General features: G+C 27.2%; 1 protein-coding gene across 2 annotated transcripts; it reads right to left on the minus strand.

Moving 5' to 3' along the window:
- Nucleotides 1-714: 714 nt before the first annotated feature.
- Nucleotides 715-15,893, minus strand: Men (NADP-dependent malic enzyme). 2 transcript variants are annotated; one of them, XM_035880233.2, is made up of 8 exons: nt 15,622-15,893; nt 11,122-11,278; nt 3,928-4,086; nt 3,408-3,770; nt 2,979-3,290; nt 2,523-2,891; nt 2,133-2,427; nt 715-2,026 (listed from the first exon to the last, which is right to left on the minus strand). In XM_035880233.2, the coding sequence occupies exons 1-8, from the start codon at nt 15,672-15,674 to the stop codon at nt 1,911-1,913; spliced, it is 1,824 nt and encodes a 607-aa protein (XP_035736126.1). In that variant the 5' UTR covers nt 15,675-15,893; the 3' UTR covers nt 715-1,910. The 2 variants fall into 2 exon arrangements, with proteins under 2 accessions (XP_035736126.1, XP_035736123.1); XM_035880230.2 differs by lacking the exon at nt 15,622-15,893 and adding an exon at nt 13,442-13,630.
- Between the last annotated feature and the right edge of the window lie 1,364 nt (nt 15,894-17,257).

Consider the following 17,257-nt stretch of genomic DNA (forward strand, 5'->3'; position numbering starts at 1 on the left):
TTTTTTTCTTTTTTTTTTTCTTTTTTTTTTTTTTTGAATTCAGATTCATATAGAGCCTATGAAGAAAATTTTGGTACTAGGCAGAGAAAAAAAAAGAAAGCGAGTACTATGCGATAGCAGCATGCAGCAGCGACGGGGGGTATAAAAGAAACGGACGGAGGAAACTTTGTTAAGCCAAATGTGGTGGAATTTGAACTTTGATCGGGAACGTTTTACATGCGCATGTAGTAGTAGTAGTAATGCGTCTGTATTACGTGTGATATATCTCGATGATTCGTAGGGCCTTTTTTCACCGGGTCGATCTTGACGCGCGTTAATATCTCGTGGTTTATTTCTTGGACCACCAATAATAATAATTATAATAATAATAATAATAATATTAATAATAATAGTAATAATAATAATAATGATAGTAATAATAATAAATAATAAATAATAATAATAATGCTAAATTTCAAACGCACCAAGGTCCTCTTCTCTAACTTACTGGTACCGGAAACCAGTCTGTTATATGCGTGTGTGTGTGTGTCTGCTCAGTTTAGCGTAACAGAGTCCCAAAATTGTAAAACACACATTTTCTATAAAACACTCTTCTGTACATTTTGCCTTTAATTTTATTATGATGTTATTATATAGATGAACAAAGTTTGAAGTAAAAGAAGAAAAAAAAAAGATTATTTGGGAGGAGAGCCGGGGGCGGGCGTGGGAGGGGGAGTTTGTAGTTTATAATCTATTTGTTATAATGACCGTGCCGAGCTGTAGTAGTAAGTATCGGATTCTTAGAATATAAGACGGTAGACAATTGCGTATGTGTTTGATGAATAAAAGAAGTTATATAGAAAAAGAGAGCGAGAGAAAGAGTGAGAATGAAAGTGAGAGAGAGAGAGAGAGCGAGCGAGCGACGAGTGCAGTGCGTGAGAAATTAAAAATGAATGCCAATCCCATTATCATGAAATACATATACTTTATCGTTCAAATATCCAAGTGATATAATTATTTTTACGCGATACAATGCTCTGGATGAAGATAACATCATAATGGTGTATCGCTCTATTATCTTGAAAAGCAGAGAAAACGTATTTATTCATTTCTTTGATCGGATATATATTGAGTTTTATCATTTTTTATGGAACGACTTGATTACCCTTGAATTTATTATTGTACTCTCTTGCGTTTAAGGAAAAAAAAAAAGAAAAAAAATAATAAAAGGTCATTTGTTCTTCTATTGACGCAAATACAACGAGGATATAATATCGTCTCTATATATATATAAATATATATATATATATCTCGCGTCTTACCTCATTTGACGATGTGTGTGAGATACGTGTTTATTATATTTACATGTACGAAAGCATTTCTCGACTAGTGTTATGTCGTCACGAGAAGTAGTACTAACGCAAGTGTTTTTCTCTTTGTTCTTAGTTTATTATTATAAAACGCGAAAGAATTTTTAAGTTGTTAGCTGCTCTCATTTACCACGATAGGAGGAGAATGCCTAATTAACAGAAAGTACTGTTTCGATTAGTAATAAAAATGCGTTTCTTCGAAATAATCGAATTAAAATTTTTTATTTCTATCAATTAATACAATTGTACCATACCAAAAAAAAAACGTGGATAATTTACAAAAAAAAAAAAAAAAAAAAAAACAAAAAAAAAAAAAAAAAACAAAAAAAGAATTAAGAATAAGTTATAACTTTTGGTCCTCTATCGTAAGAGACAAATTTTGATTGATAATTTCGTTTTCCACCTTTTCCTTTTTTCATTTATACAGATACATTTGCCCGATCAACAGGCTTTCTCGTAACAATTATTAAGTCGAATAATATAATTTTAAATTATAATTTAATTAACTCGAAACTTTATATACGATATTAAGTGTTGAACGCGATATTTTTATATGAAGACTTAAGCTTTTGGCCATTTATAAGTTGGTGGAATAGATGACTTATACTCTGTATCGTATAACTGTGCTTTAATGAATTCCATGTGGTCTTTAGGCTCCGGTAGAACGGTTGCGAATGCTGTAGAAAGAAAAAAGAAAAAAATTGATAACGATTATACAATTAGTGTTCCTTTTCATGAGAGAAAAAAAAAGTTTTATATGGTATCTTAGTATGTATTACTTACAGGAACGATAAGCGTATTCCATAATTCTAGTTGCTATACACAAGGAACATTTTTGTATATCTGCCAGAGGTGGATACAAAGTACCTTTGTTCAAATCTTCTTCCGTTACCAAGTTGGAAACGGCTTCGGCAGCGATAAGAAACGTTTCTTCAGGAATAATTCGCATACCAGCGCAAATTGCAGCTAGTGCTACTCCAGGGAATATATAACTGTTATTTCCTTGACCAGGATAAAAAGTTTTGTCATCGATTTTGACTGGCTGGAAGGGCGAGCCACTCGCGAACAAACATTTTCCCTGTGTAAGTTATAAAATTAATTAATGATCGATAAAATGATTCATGGTATAAATTCTAAAGGAGAACAACAAATGTACATTTATAAATATATTACCATTGTAGCCTTGTAAGCTTGCTCAGCCGTACACTCGGCTTTGCTAGTTGGATTACTCAAAGCAAAGATCACAGGTCTTTCGTTATTGGATGCCATTTCTTTTAATATTTCTTCATCAAAAGCACCTCCTACCGCTGAGGCACCAATCAATACAGTTGGTTTAGCAATTTTAATAACGTCCAATAATTTCTCTACAGGTTTTTCTTCCCTGGCAAACTGCAATTTGTGTTCCGTAATTCCACCACTTGGACGATCCTTAACAACCAATCCTTTTGAGTCTATCATCCAGATTTTACTCTTTGCTTCCTCTTCACTTATACCTTCCTTCTGCATCGCCATTACGCATAACGTAGCTATACCTAATGAAGCCTGAATAATCGTCAAGTTATCACAGGTAATAAAGGCAATATTTATGATTGATATTTATTATTGAATTTCATTCAATTATATACAAACCTCTCCCGCTCCTAGGAAAACAATAGTATTTTCTTGAAGCTTCGTTTTCGTCACTCGAAGAGATGCTAAGAGACCAGCTACAGCTACGGATGCTGTGCCTTGAATATCATCGTTAAATGTACAATAATGTTTTCGATACTTGATCAATAATCTGAAGGCATTAGCATTTCCAAAATCTTCAAACTGTATCAAGGTATTTTGTCCGTAACGTTTTACTACTGCTTTCATGAATTCGTCCAGAAATTCGTCGTATTCCTGACCTGTGATACGTTTATGTCTGTGTCCAATGTAAAGAGGATCGTCCAATAATGACTGTAAATAATTATTATTATTATTATTATTATTATTAATATTGTTAAATTATATTGTTAAATATTAAATGAAAATTAATTTTTAAAAAGAAAGAAGGAAAAAAAACCAAAATCTTACCTGTGTATTAGTACCAACGTCAAGTGTTATCGGAAGACAAGTGTGTGGTTTAATACCAGCTAAGGCCGTGTAAAGAGCCAACTTTCCTACAGGAATTCCCATACCATGTGCTCCCAAATCACCGAGTCCAAGTATTCTCTCGCCATCGGTAACAACGATAGCACGTACATCGTGTTCAGGCCAATTTTTCAATATATCATAAATATATCCTTTGTCGTGTATACTTATGAATAATCCACGTGGTCTGCGATAAATCAAACCAAATTTTTGACAAGCTAGGCCAACCGTTGGTGTATATACCAATGGCATCATTTGTTCAACGTTGTTCATAAGTAAACGGTAAAACAATCTTTCGTTTCTGTCCTAAAATATAAAACAATGAATTCTGTAGTAATCGTAAAAAAAAAAAACCCCCCAGGAAAAAGAAAAAATATATTAATATGTCTCTATTGGACGATACCTATGATTATTTATTTTAGAGAATTATTTTAATGAATTATTTTAGAGAATAAATACATACCAGTAGGCCTATGAGATATATATATTTAAGAAGGTCATCAGGATAACGTTCCAAATTCAAACGACAAAGTTCTAATTGTTCCTCCTGAGTCTTCACAGCGGCTGGTAAAAGTCCATGTATACCAAGCAACTGTCTTTCTTCTATGCTAAAGGCCATTCCCTGAAGATAAAAAATGATATATAAATATATTTTTTTTTTCCTTCTTTTTGATCTTCAATCAATAATATTATATTTCTCGATGAATCAACAACGTTCGCCATAATCTTATATTGCGTTAATCGTAATGTAAGAGTTTATTTAAAGGTACAATATTCAAGTTGATAAGAAATTAGAATTAATCCGTTCGTTGACCTAGTTATGTCGTAATCATTGATTTTTTTTCTACAGAAAGGAAAGTATACTTCATATATTTTACAGTCGTTATTCTTTATTGTCGCCCATAAGGCAAATACATATAGTGACTTCATTTCGAAAAAATACCCTAGGGTATATATTTTTCACAATTTCTACGATTGATATTTCTAAGGATATATCAATTAGAAAGATATGTTTATCATCGTTGCAGAAATACATTATATAAGATTTCTTATGTAATGATTTGAATATTTTCTATAATCAAAGTATGTTTTGTTCGACGATGTAATGAACAATGTGAGTGATTTAATTAAAAAGTATTTGAACATTTTGATCATTGAAATAAAAGGAAGAAAATAAAAAAAATAAATGAAATAAAACTAAGAACAAAAAATTTTTTTAGTTACAAACAATCCTTTTTTTCTGTTTTTTTTTTTTAATTTTAAGAAAAATTTTTTAAAGATTAAAAAAGTTAAAAGAAAAAAAAAATTGAAAAGAATTATATAAGAAATGAAAATATTTTTCTTAAATTGAAAAGGAAAAGTTTTTGTTTTCTTTTTTCATTAATTCTTTTCCTTGAAAGTTTTCCTCGTATTAATACGTATAAAAAAAAAAGTAATAAATTCAGGTGTTCTCATTTCAATGTTTAGTCGATTTTATCTTCAGGAATATTCACGATTATTTTTAAATAAAAAGAGTGCAAAATATTAATTTCTAACATGGAATCTGTCCTCGATCAGGGCCATATTAATCATGCGACTGGGGCATCGCTCTTTATAGAGTCACATTTTGAAGCTTTATTCCTTATAAACGACATAAAAGAAAACTTTTATTTTTGTTAAAAAAATAAAAATAAAAAACCAATGCGTGTGTCCGTGATTTTAATTAACTGAAATAGATTTGTTCTTTTGATATCTCACAATGGTGTTGTTCTTAACATCTCTAATAGTATAAATGCGTTTGTTTTTGAATTCGTAACGTCATCTATATAAACAGGTACGATTCAGTCATTTGCAAAAGTTTAATATAATTCATGATTATATTAACGATGTTTGATATAATTCATGATTTTTTTTATGTCATGAGAAAGAAAACTACCAATCGATCTAGACCGTTGCCTTTGTAAATTTTTATGCATTCCTTCTATTTATATATCAATGACGTTTATATATTAGACATATGAAAATATAAAACTTCGAATACATTTATTCTCTATATTTATTTTATCTTTATGTATATTTTGAGAGAAAGTTTTTAATCCTCAAAAAAAAAAATCGTTTAATTCGGATCAAAGTACGATAAATTGCAGAAAAAGTTTTATCAAATTCTACGTATCATCATAATTCTAGAAACCAATAAAATTGAAATAACTTGAATGTGTTTATGCAACAATTACAATAACTAGCATAATCATTGGTAATATAATTGCGTTGTCTCGACAATTTCCTTTTGAAATTGCCTCTCTCTCTCTCTCTCTCTCTGTTTTTTTTTTACACAAATCGTAGAGCAAAAGTCAAACAATCAATGTTGTTATTATTAAAGCATAAATGTTTATATTATACTATTATTAGATTGTCTTTTTGTTAGTATTTTTTTTTTGTTTTCTTAATTTTTGCAAATTTTTTTCTTGTTTTTTTTATATTTTGCTTCTTTTAATGCAAACCTTTGGAATTTATTTTATAAGACAAGGTTAAGTAGGAACAATTGTTGATATTAAAAGAATAATTTTATTTCAAGAGAAAGGAAGAAAGGAAAGAAATATATACGAGGTCACTTGTATTTTTCCATAGACATCGGAAGCGGTCAATGACAACGAGACTACGTTTGATACTTGTCGTCCGCTAAACGACTCAACGAATACAATACTAATCGACTTCTATAAATCGTAATATCTATAAGACATCGACCTTTGCAGATATATTCCCTTGGAAGTTTAATACATGTAGATGCATATTTTCTCGGAAAAAAAAGGAAAAAAAAAAAAATTTAAATAAGGGTAAAACCTCGAATTAACATTTGGATTTATTTAAATTAGATTATAATAATAAGGAATAATTATTGTTTTGTCTTCAATCATTTATATTATTTAATAAATTTCATTTTCAGGACGAAGTTTTAACCGTGCATGTTTATATATATATATATATAATTTTTTCCGAACGTAAATCTGTCAAAAATTAAAATGGAATTTTGATGTTTTAAATTATACAGATCAGATCGAATAAAACAAAAAACATTTATTGCCATCTAATAATTTATTTTATTTATCAATTCTCGTTAAAATTTTTCTCATTATTATTCAAGTAAAATTTGTAAATGTGTACGTGCATCAGAGATTATAATTCAAGAAAAAATTATTGTTACGTCTGATAATATATTTTATATATTAACTCTACCGTTTAAATTTTTACAGGTCATTTTACACATATTGATGGACAGAAGTGAGGATTATGAGTGGAAGATTTTTGTTTAATTTCATCGAGTTAGATAGCTGTCAGAAATTTTATCTCATCTAATCTAGTCCGATGAGAGATATTCAAGTCCACAAATCGATGATTTGAACGATAGCTTAATCATAATGACTCGTATGTTCGTTCGTTTTTTAATCTGTCATAGAAATACTTCACGAGATAGATGGAATGATTATACGAGTTGTATAACGTTAGATAAAATACATATTTTGTTTCTTCTATAGATACGTAGAATTCAATAAATGATCAAAATTTGCTTTGAAAATGAACATACGTAAAGCGATAAAATTTGATTTCGAATTCTAGGTGCATCTGTCAGCGTATTTCATTTTCAAAATTGTGTAATTTAGGAAGTAAGGCTTACGTCAATCATTTTAATGGATCATATAACTTATTTTTTGCTAATTCAGTTATATATATATATTTTCGTTAACTATCTAATGTAATTAATTTAAGTTTAGTGATAAACGAATAATCATATAAATTAATTCAACAAATTATTTTTCTCTGTGATATTATACTAAAATATATTATTTCTCAAAATGATTGCGCAAAAATATATTGTATCAGTATTAGGATACTGACATAATAAACCTCTTTTTTTTTTTAATTATTAATTTATTAAACTCATTATCATGCAAATATTAATTTTTCATAACATTTTCATTTTTTGCATGTAAATAATTTCTAAAAAAAAAAAAAAAAAAAAAAAAAATGACCCATTGATATATTGTAGGCGTAAATCTCAGTGCAAGAAAGTTCAAAAGGATAAAGAAGGAGCAAGAATTGAAGCAAAGAAAAAAAAACTAATAATAATGGTACGTGCAAGGCCATGACAATTATGGTAAATTTTGAAAGGATGCATCGTCACTGAACAATAAAAATCAAAGAAAAAGAAAAAAGAAAAAAGAATCGAAGAGAAAGAAAAGAAATGTTTTTTAAATAATACCCTTCCGTCCAATGCAAGAAGTGCTTCCGGTACATTCGGTGTACGAGTCTTGTCAGGACTAAGACTCCACCAATCGGTCTCCATGTAAAGAAAAAAAAAAAAAATTTGCTCACTTATGACACAACTATTTTTCTTTACTCTTCTTCTTTTTCATGAAGATTTCAAATCCCATGACAAACAAGTGAACGTGGAAACGGTTGCCGGGGTTCTTCACTCTCTCGTGCTGGCGACCCTCCTCCGGAAAGTCGCTAGTCTGACCGATCGATAAAGGGAACCCTACGATTTCTTCGATGCAAAGTAACACGCGACCTTATTGCAATCATACATTATGACGTTGTGGAAATATTTTGAAAATTAAAAATGATCTCATTTCACGAATGAAAATGTGTTAAAAAAGAAAAGGATTAATAAAAGTCAAAGAAGCAATAAGCTTAATGTGTTAATTATAAAATAATCGATAATTTGATTAATCAAAATTATTGAATTATTCCGAGGATTGTAAGTACTTGAATCTTGTTGTAACTATAATCAGTGATCATTGATTTGATATTTAATATCTTTCACTATAGCGAAGTTGACGAAAATGTTTATAATGTTTAATGTTTTATTTTGTTCTGTAAATTATTATTATTATTATTTTTTTTTTTTAACTTCTTAAGTTACATCAAATTAACATAGAACGAATTATAAATGAATATACGTAAGAAAAAGAAAATGCATTTCTCTTGTAACGAAGATGTCAAGATATCTTTACGTTCACTTATTATTAGAGTTTTTAATTTATGTTAAGAATTTTATTGGGTATGACTATGGTCAGTTTTAATTTTACAATTATTTTTAATTAATTTTAATGTTCATAGATTAATTGTTATGTAAATAATTAAATAATATTTTTAATATTTTTCAATTAATCGATTATAAATCATCATTGACGAATGTCGAAGTAAAAATAAAAGAAATTTTTGAGAGGAACAAATTTGATATTAAATGACTCACATGTAACTCCTTTTTTACGAATTTTTTTTACATATTTGTAATCGTTATTTTTCCTTAAATATATTATATAAAGAAAAACAATGAATTATATATGTACAGCTTGACCTTGCATAGAAAACACTTGTGAATATGCGTTGGAACAAAGTTCAAGAGAGATAAAATATGCGAATAGTTACTAGGATTGTATGAACGTCGAGTAGAAAGATACAATGAGCGTGCAGGAGAAACAAATACATGGGTCAAAAGTCTCGAAAAATCGATTTTTTTTTTTTTTTGAGACAGCTAATTTTTTTTAGCTGCTATTTATTGAATCAATATTTTCAAAAGTTTTAAAACAGTTTTTTAAATAAATGGTCAGTATTTATAATGAAATTACAGTACTTAATATAATATAAGTTGACGGTATTACACTGATTAATATAAAAACTGTCAATATTTTAATTAAAATATATATATATATATATATATATATATATATATATATACATATATAATACATATATACATATATAATAATTTTTCAATGTTTTAAATAGATCATCAGTATTTATAAATTATTTTATTTTTATCAATTATTTTACATTTTTTATATTTATACTGATCTGTTACGATTACATGTTGATATTTTATTATAAATATTAACCATTTATTTTTTTCGTAAGAATTTATCATTAATTAATAAAAATAATAAATAAAAAAATATTTTTTAATATCCAAAAAATTTTACTTGTAAAAAATATTCTATTAACTTGTATATTATGTATTATTTGGATTTTTTAAGTAATTGATTTTTATCAAAATCATCTAAAAACTTTTGACACATCCTGTACGTTATCATAAATATATTCCGTAAATATAGAAAAAAAATTGTACTTAACGAAAATTGTATTAAGTAAAAATTTGTTTAGTATGACAATTTTAATTTGATTAGTACAATATTATTAATTAAATGACAAAAATATAATTGTTAAAATCAAAGAAATTAATCTAACTATCAGATACCATAAGTTCAATAATGTGATAATCTTTGCAAACAATTGTGTAATCAGATAAAAATCATCTAACTTTCATGGAGACTATCTTTGATAGATTACAGAGAGAAACAGAGAGAGAGAGAGAGAGAGATCACTTGACTCATAAAAAAAAAAAAAAGGACGAAAAAATGATACTTGAAGTAAGAATTTAAAGAAACATAAAAGTATAAAGAAAGATGATCTTCAGAAGTCCTACGTGACGGTGATCGCGTCGTCGCGAACGGATTCAACGAATTTACGTTCTCTCAAAATGTAGTTTACAATACTGTTTCTTTATTACGTCAGATACGAAGAAGTACCACTTTCTAGAAAAAAAAAATTTCTTTTAATATTCAATCTATTGAAGCTTTTCTCTTTTATTATTTTTTATATTTTTTTTTTTTTACTGCTCATATTAATTATAATTATCTATTTGATACGAAGAATATAAATAATTTCATTCATATTAAAAATTGACGTAGACCGATATAAGTAGATAAAGATCGTATGATTCAATAATCATTGCCATTTTAAATAATAAATAATTTCTTCTCTTTGTGTAATTTATAAAAGAAAAAATAATTTGTATAAAACTACGTTAGAGATAATTCATTAAATTATCATCAGATTGACATTAATTTTCGATACACCCTATATACACACACATATGTGTACATATATATATATTATATAATATTATATATATATATATATATATATATATACAAATATACGCGCATATATATATATATATAATGTTATAATCCTTTCGCTTGTAAAATAATTTTTTTTACCGTAAATAAAAACCACCACTCATTTACAATTGAACGACGCTGAAGAGTAAGATTCTCAGCTCGATACACTCTATTCCTATCTGACCGTCAATTTTTTGATAGTATATATATATATACTCGCTTCTTGTATCTGGTTATACACGCTTATATAGGCCGTTCGGTGCGAAATGAAGTTAAGAGTGCAAATCATTACGGTGATCCTAAGCAACAAGTTATACATATATTATTTTATACGTCAGATCGAGATTAATTCTTGACACACCCTATATATTATATTAAGAAGTAAAGAAAATCGTTAAGGGGAATACTAAGCAACAAGTTTAACCAGGTTTACGGTAGATTACAAAACGATTATTATGCGCGTTCACATTATAGATTACGTTGCAAAAAGTTACAGTAAAAATTTTTTTAACATTGCAAATAATAATACACGTTATATTTTCCATGAGACAATCACAATTTAGATTATTTATTCATTGTGATAATTAATAAATATATTATCTATCGACGAATTTAACATATAAATTTTAACTCGATATGTTCATCGATTATTATCTGTCATAAATACAAGCAAGTAATACTAATGTGATAAAGGCAAAACAACAAGAAAGTCTTACCTTGTTCAATTGAGGATTCTTGATATGATCGATACCACGAAGAAGGCCATGACACAGAGCATCACCGCTTCCAGGTTGACCAAGACGATCACGTTCGAGGTTCGACATCGTCAAAGGTTGTTTGGTCTTCGAAGCTACTCTTGAACTGCTTTGAATCCTGCAAACGAAGTGCGAGACTGAACACAGATTGCAGATGCTCGTCGGTAGGGTAGAACGCAGTAGTGCCATGACAAGGTGAGGTTAGAATGTGTGAGGAGTATGAAGTATAGGTTCCCAAGGCCGTACACGCATTGATTTGAACTAGTGGGCATTAGAAATTCATTATACTTATTCGAATTTACGTTATGTTACGTTACGTTACGTTACGTTACGTTACGTTACGCTTCTTTTTTTCTTTCTTTCTTTCTTTCTTTCGTTTTTTCTTCCTTTGGAAGTGGGACAGAAGATATATTTTTAGAAATATAAATATATAGTTAAGGAAAAGTATAAATATGTAATAGGTTAAGAAAATCGAGATTTATATAGAACAAATTATCTTGACGTAAGACGATACTGTATATATATATTACGATTACATAATCACATTTTGAATGAGCTAATTTTCCTCATAATTTTTTATCTTATCTTTTAAAAACAGTTTCTCTTCTTTTCTTCTTTTTTTTCTTCTTTTTGTTTGTTTTGCTTTACTCGATCATTAAATTTTTATTAGAAAAATTCAATTAAGTTTGGAAAAAAAATTGTGAATTCTCGAATAGCAATGAACGAGAACACGAAGGTGAATTCATATTAAAGGAATTTATATTAAAATATTTTCACTAATTTTTTTTTCCTTTTTTTTCATCTTATCTCTTACATATCATTGTTTATGAAATTAAAAAAAAAAAAACGTTGCGTTTATGCATACGATAGACTTTAGTTTCGAAAATGAAAAAATATATCGTACAAGCAACGACGAATTTAATCTAGTTTTTTTTTGTCTATGGGTACCTTACTCGATATAGACGTCACTGGGAGACGATCAGATGATTCTCTAGCGTATGACCGTGCAATGCGCAGTCGTGTATTGTCGCCCATTGAGCGATGAGGTGTTTCATGCAAAACGTAGTATAATCGTGAAATTATTTATGGTACTATCGGTCAAAGAAACTTTCCATTTTAAGAAAACTTTTAGTTCGAAATTCCAAATAAAATAATAAGAGACATAAATATATATATATATATATGAATATTTTTATAAAAGTGCACTTGCATATCTCGCGTACACACGCATAGACTTACACCTCACGTATATATAATCGTATGATTTTTTTTTTATAAATTACAAAACAGAGGGCACGAGTAATTATTTTTCAATAATTTACAAATATCATTTGAAAGGGCATTAATATAATTGAATTGTTTTCGTAAAATTAATTATTCATATGTCTTTTATTGTATTAACTTGAAAAAAAATGTTTAACCATAATACAATAATAAACATAAAATGATAAATATTATGACATTTTGAAAGAGTCATGTCCTTCCTCATTATTTCTCAACCTATTTTATTATTTATCATTCACTAAAAGCACGATAACTGACGATAAATCTACACATGCACCAGACGGTGCACTTTGCACGATGATTACTAAAATCGTTGGTATACATCCGTAACTCGTATAATATGCACTCTTTTAAGAGAGTATATGTAAACTATCTAGCTTTTTGTTATTATATATATATATATATATATATATATATATATGTGTGTGTGTGTGTATGTGTGTGTATATATAAAGAATAAAATATAGTAGTATCAATATATAAAAAGAAAAGAAATAATAATTTTTTGGTGGCAAAGTCTAATATAATATTTAATTATTATTTAATTATTATTAATTTATTAGTATTAATTTGAATGTATCATATTATTAATTTTTAGTAATCTGATGTAAAGAAATATTTGAAAACAAAACAAAATACAACATAACGAATATCTTTACGACTTTATTTATAATTAAATACTATATTTAACATTTTCTACATTTAGCTATATATATTTTTATATATATATATATTCTTTATACATATGTATATATATATAATATATCATATATATTATAATCTATACATTTTACACATTATTTTATACACACACACACACATATATATAAATTATTCATGCATTCCGTACATTAAAAAATATCTTTAGATTATATGATTATTTCGAATATTATAAAAAAAAAATAAATGAAACGGAAAATAAAAATTAATAATAAATAAAATAAAAAAGGACATTGAAGATTTCTTTCTTTGAGAGAATATACAATGGAAAAATTACCCGTTATTAAACAGCTGATCGTATTGACAGGTAACAGGTTCAAGGTCCTTGGTAGCACGAATCAAACTGGTCGAACGACGGTGAAAGACAAAGTAGTATTGTTCAACTAATCGATCGAATAAATGTTTCGAGGTCATAATAAAAAATTTTTCTAAGACATTGTCACACTCGTTCGATTCGACATCGCGTGTTATACTGACTAATTTTGCCCGAACGATCGTCTTTTACTTGGATTAAAATTGATTATTCGAGTCGACATAAGTTTCATATGAATCTTTTGATAACGATTTTAAACGAATATTATTATCATCGATAGACGTCAGACATATAACATGTTTATCGTATATTAATTCACAAATTTTAATTATGCTTCTGAAAATAATTTTTTTTTCTTTTTTTTTTTTATTTATTTATTCGTTTGTATCTTTATTTAGTTTGTTTCTTTTTTTTTTATTTTTTGTAATCATCGACCAACAAAATTTTGAATGTTTCGCAATGTCATTCGTTATTATAAAAAAAGAAAAAAAAAAAAAACATTTTAACGAATGATTTCATCAGTTCGATTATTGCAGATCTTTCCGCGATTAATAATTAACGTTCATGACGAATGATAATTTTGATTTTTATTTATTTATTTTTTTGTTTTTTTTCTTACGAATGCACGTTGGTCAAGAATCGTACGATTAAGTTCCCTGACCATAGTAACGATGATAACAGACATAATAACAAAAAAAAAATGTTTGATCTCCACTCGGAAAGATATCTCACGTATAATAATTATAAGTTGATCGTATGACAATTACAGATCAAAAATTGAATCGTCTCATACATATATACACACAACATACATATATAGATAGATATAAACGATTTACAAGGAAAGTTATTTTTTATATTATGTAAAATTATTGCGAAATAATTCATTTCTTATGAATTTCTATTATCAAAAAAAAGTGAAATATTAGAAATTTCGTTGATACTATTGCGACTGTACATATTTGAAAGGCTAGACTCATGTTAATATCCGAGCTAATCCTATCGAATTAGAAAGGACAGGTCCACTTGTATTCACTCTCGAAGATCGTTTAGAATGCATGCATTCGTATGATTAGCATATTATCGTAAATGTCAACGATTTTAAAATATTGTCGAACAAAATTATATTACATGAAAATTCATCTTTTGAGAATGATTTTCTTTTCAACTTTTATAGGATTTTGATAAAAACAAAAACAAAACGAAAATCTTCTAATTACATTATCAATGTTAAAAATAAACAAATCCAATAATGATATTACGTAACGATTGATATATTTAATAATACAAAGTACAATCGACAGAATCTATTTTTGTTATGTCTAGGTCAATCGATCAAGATGTTAAGAACGTCTGTTTCTCGAATTTTTATATTGATCAATCAAGGAAACCTTGAGTTTCGATTCTAATCTTTCATGATATTAGTAAACTATATCAGAATCATGATTCCGCATTTCAATTGATATCTTAAACACTTATGTGTATATATATATACCGATATATATATATATATTTCTTTTTCATACTAAGAAAAAAGAAACTAAGAAGAAAAAACTGCATACGTTTTTCTGAACTTATATAAACGATGGATAATGTTAGATAAGGATAATTTCATATGAATGGTAGACTTAAGATAATTTCAAATGGTAGATAAGGATAAATTCAATACGACTTAGCATTGAATTGAGAATCAAGACTGATCATTAGATAAACTTGTCTTATTACATTTTTTTCTCATCACTTCACGTGTATTTATTTGGTCTATAATTTTATTAATTAATATATATAATAAATTTTTCGTAAAAATAATTTGTCAATATATATATGTATATATATTAATATTTTTATTAAGTATTAAATAATTAAGTGTCAGATTTAAGCGTCACTTATATCACATAATGATATTTTGTTATAAATATTGATCATTTATTTATGAAATAAATATATATTACATATTTAAAAATACCGACCGAATAAATAGATGCGTTTTGTTATTGCTATCTTAGATTGTAATATAGATCGGACGCTGATTTTTCTGAATATAATTTGATTTATTTGGAAAAAATTAATAAATAAATAAATAAAAAAAAAAAATAAAAAAGAATGAAGCCATGACTTAAATAATGATCTAAATTTTAACTTACATCCTGCTATTCCGTGGATAATTTTGAAGTTCCTTCGTATTTGTACTACCCATGATAGCGTAGCTTTTATTAATTAATAATTAATCCACACAAGTTTTTTGTTTTTTCTTTTTTTTTTTGTCCCATAAAAATGATAAGAAATATATTACGATTTTAGATTTCAATGCCGAAATAGATAAGATAGCGACGAATAATTCAACGACGTTAGTGTCACTTTCGTCAAGTGAAAATATCTCTTCCGATCGCGAAGAAATCGCGAACGTGACTGCGGCCGCCACATGGAAACATTCGAGAGAAGGAATATTCGTGCTTGCCAAGCGTAACGGTGCCGTTGAAATCGGCCTTAAGGACGTAATTTCGAAAAACGAATGATTAATTCATTATTCGAACGAACTATAACTTAATTCACAAGAACGAGTATCATTTTAATTTGTAATTAATATTTTAAAAGGAAAGAGTAATTTTGCAATGTTCAGGGTATGTCTTACGTGGGTAAAGGAAAAAAAGAAAAAAAGAAAAAAAAAAAAAAGGAAAAAGAAAAAAAATTGATATTTATTTATTTATTTGTATTTTTATGTTTTTTTCTAAGAGGAAAAAAAACAGGAATAAAAATAGTCGTATTTTTATTCGACGAGGAAGTTCGAAGATGAGAAAAAAATTCTATCGTGTAAATTCATTGTTGTTTAATAGGCGATAGAAACGCATATGATATTAATCACGTACAATTAATAAAAAATTAATTCACGATTAAATGATAAATATATGAAATAACAAATGATTCATTATTGATATCAGTAATGTCTTGTGAAAAATATGTGCGTGTGTGTATGTGTATATATATATACATATGTAGTAATTATATTATAAATAAAAAAGAAAAATTTATATAATAATTTCTATTTGATTTTTGTCGTATATCGAATATTGATTTCGTAATCGAATCATTCAATTAACATTCATACATAATATATACATACATATCTATATATATATATATATATATATATATATATATATATATATATATATATATATATATATACATTATATAGCAATTAAATGCGGGTTCTCTCAAATACGTATACGTATACATGTATTCATACATTTTATTATCAAAGAAAAAGTAAAGACGTTTCATTTCGAAACTCTGAAATGAGGTCATCTCGTGGTCTACCTTTTACTATGAGCCAAACAGACTATAATTTACTAAAGAATTACTTGAGATAACTTTAACGTTAATTTATCTTATTTTTTTTTTTATTCTTTTTTTTCTTTTTGTTTTGTTTTTGTACGAGGTCCCTCTCTTTATGGTGAAAATAATTAATGATAATATATGAAGCCTTTTATGATATTTGACAAATTCAAGATAGTGATAAGGATAAAAAAAAAAAAGAAGAAAAGATAGGAAAAAGAAAAAGTAATGTGAAATAGAAAAAAAAAATGATTTAAGAGTCTGCGTTCTACCTTCCGAATCTACTTATGCTCGATGATGATGTCCATCTTTTAGAAATAGCCTTGAATAGAAGCATTCACCACCTTCTGCAGTAACAATCTTCGATCATTTATTTTTCAATTTGTGTATGCTTTTTTCAAATATAAACGAAATCCGGTTTTCCTCTTTTCTACATTATACGAA

Source organism: Vespa mandarinia, chromosome 3, assembly GCF_050613455.1.
Source record: "Vespa mandarinia isolate Hongniang chromosome 3, ASM5061345v1, whole genome shotgun sequence".
NCBI lineage: Eukaryota > Metazoa > Arthropoda > Insecta > Hymenoptera > Vespidae > Vespa > Vespa mandarinia.

Coding starts and splice junctions, on each gene's coding strand:
- Men (XM_035880230.2), bottom strand. CDS start 13,578: ATGACCTCGAAACATTTATTCGATCGATTAGTTGAACAATACTACTTT. Junction 3,291..3,407: donor ACGTTGGTACTAATACACAG/GTAAGATTTTGG, acceptor AATTATTTACAG/TCATTATTGGACGATCCTCT. Junction 2,428..2,522: donor AAGCTTACAAGGCTACAATG/GTAATATATTTA, acceptor TAACTTACACAG/GGAAAATGTTTGTTCGCGAG.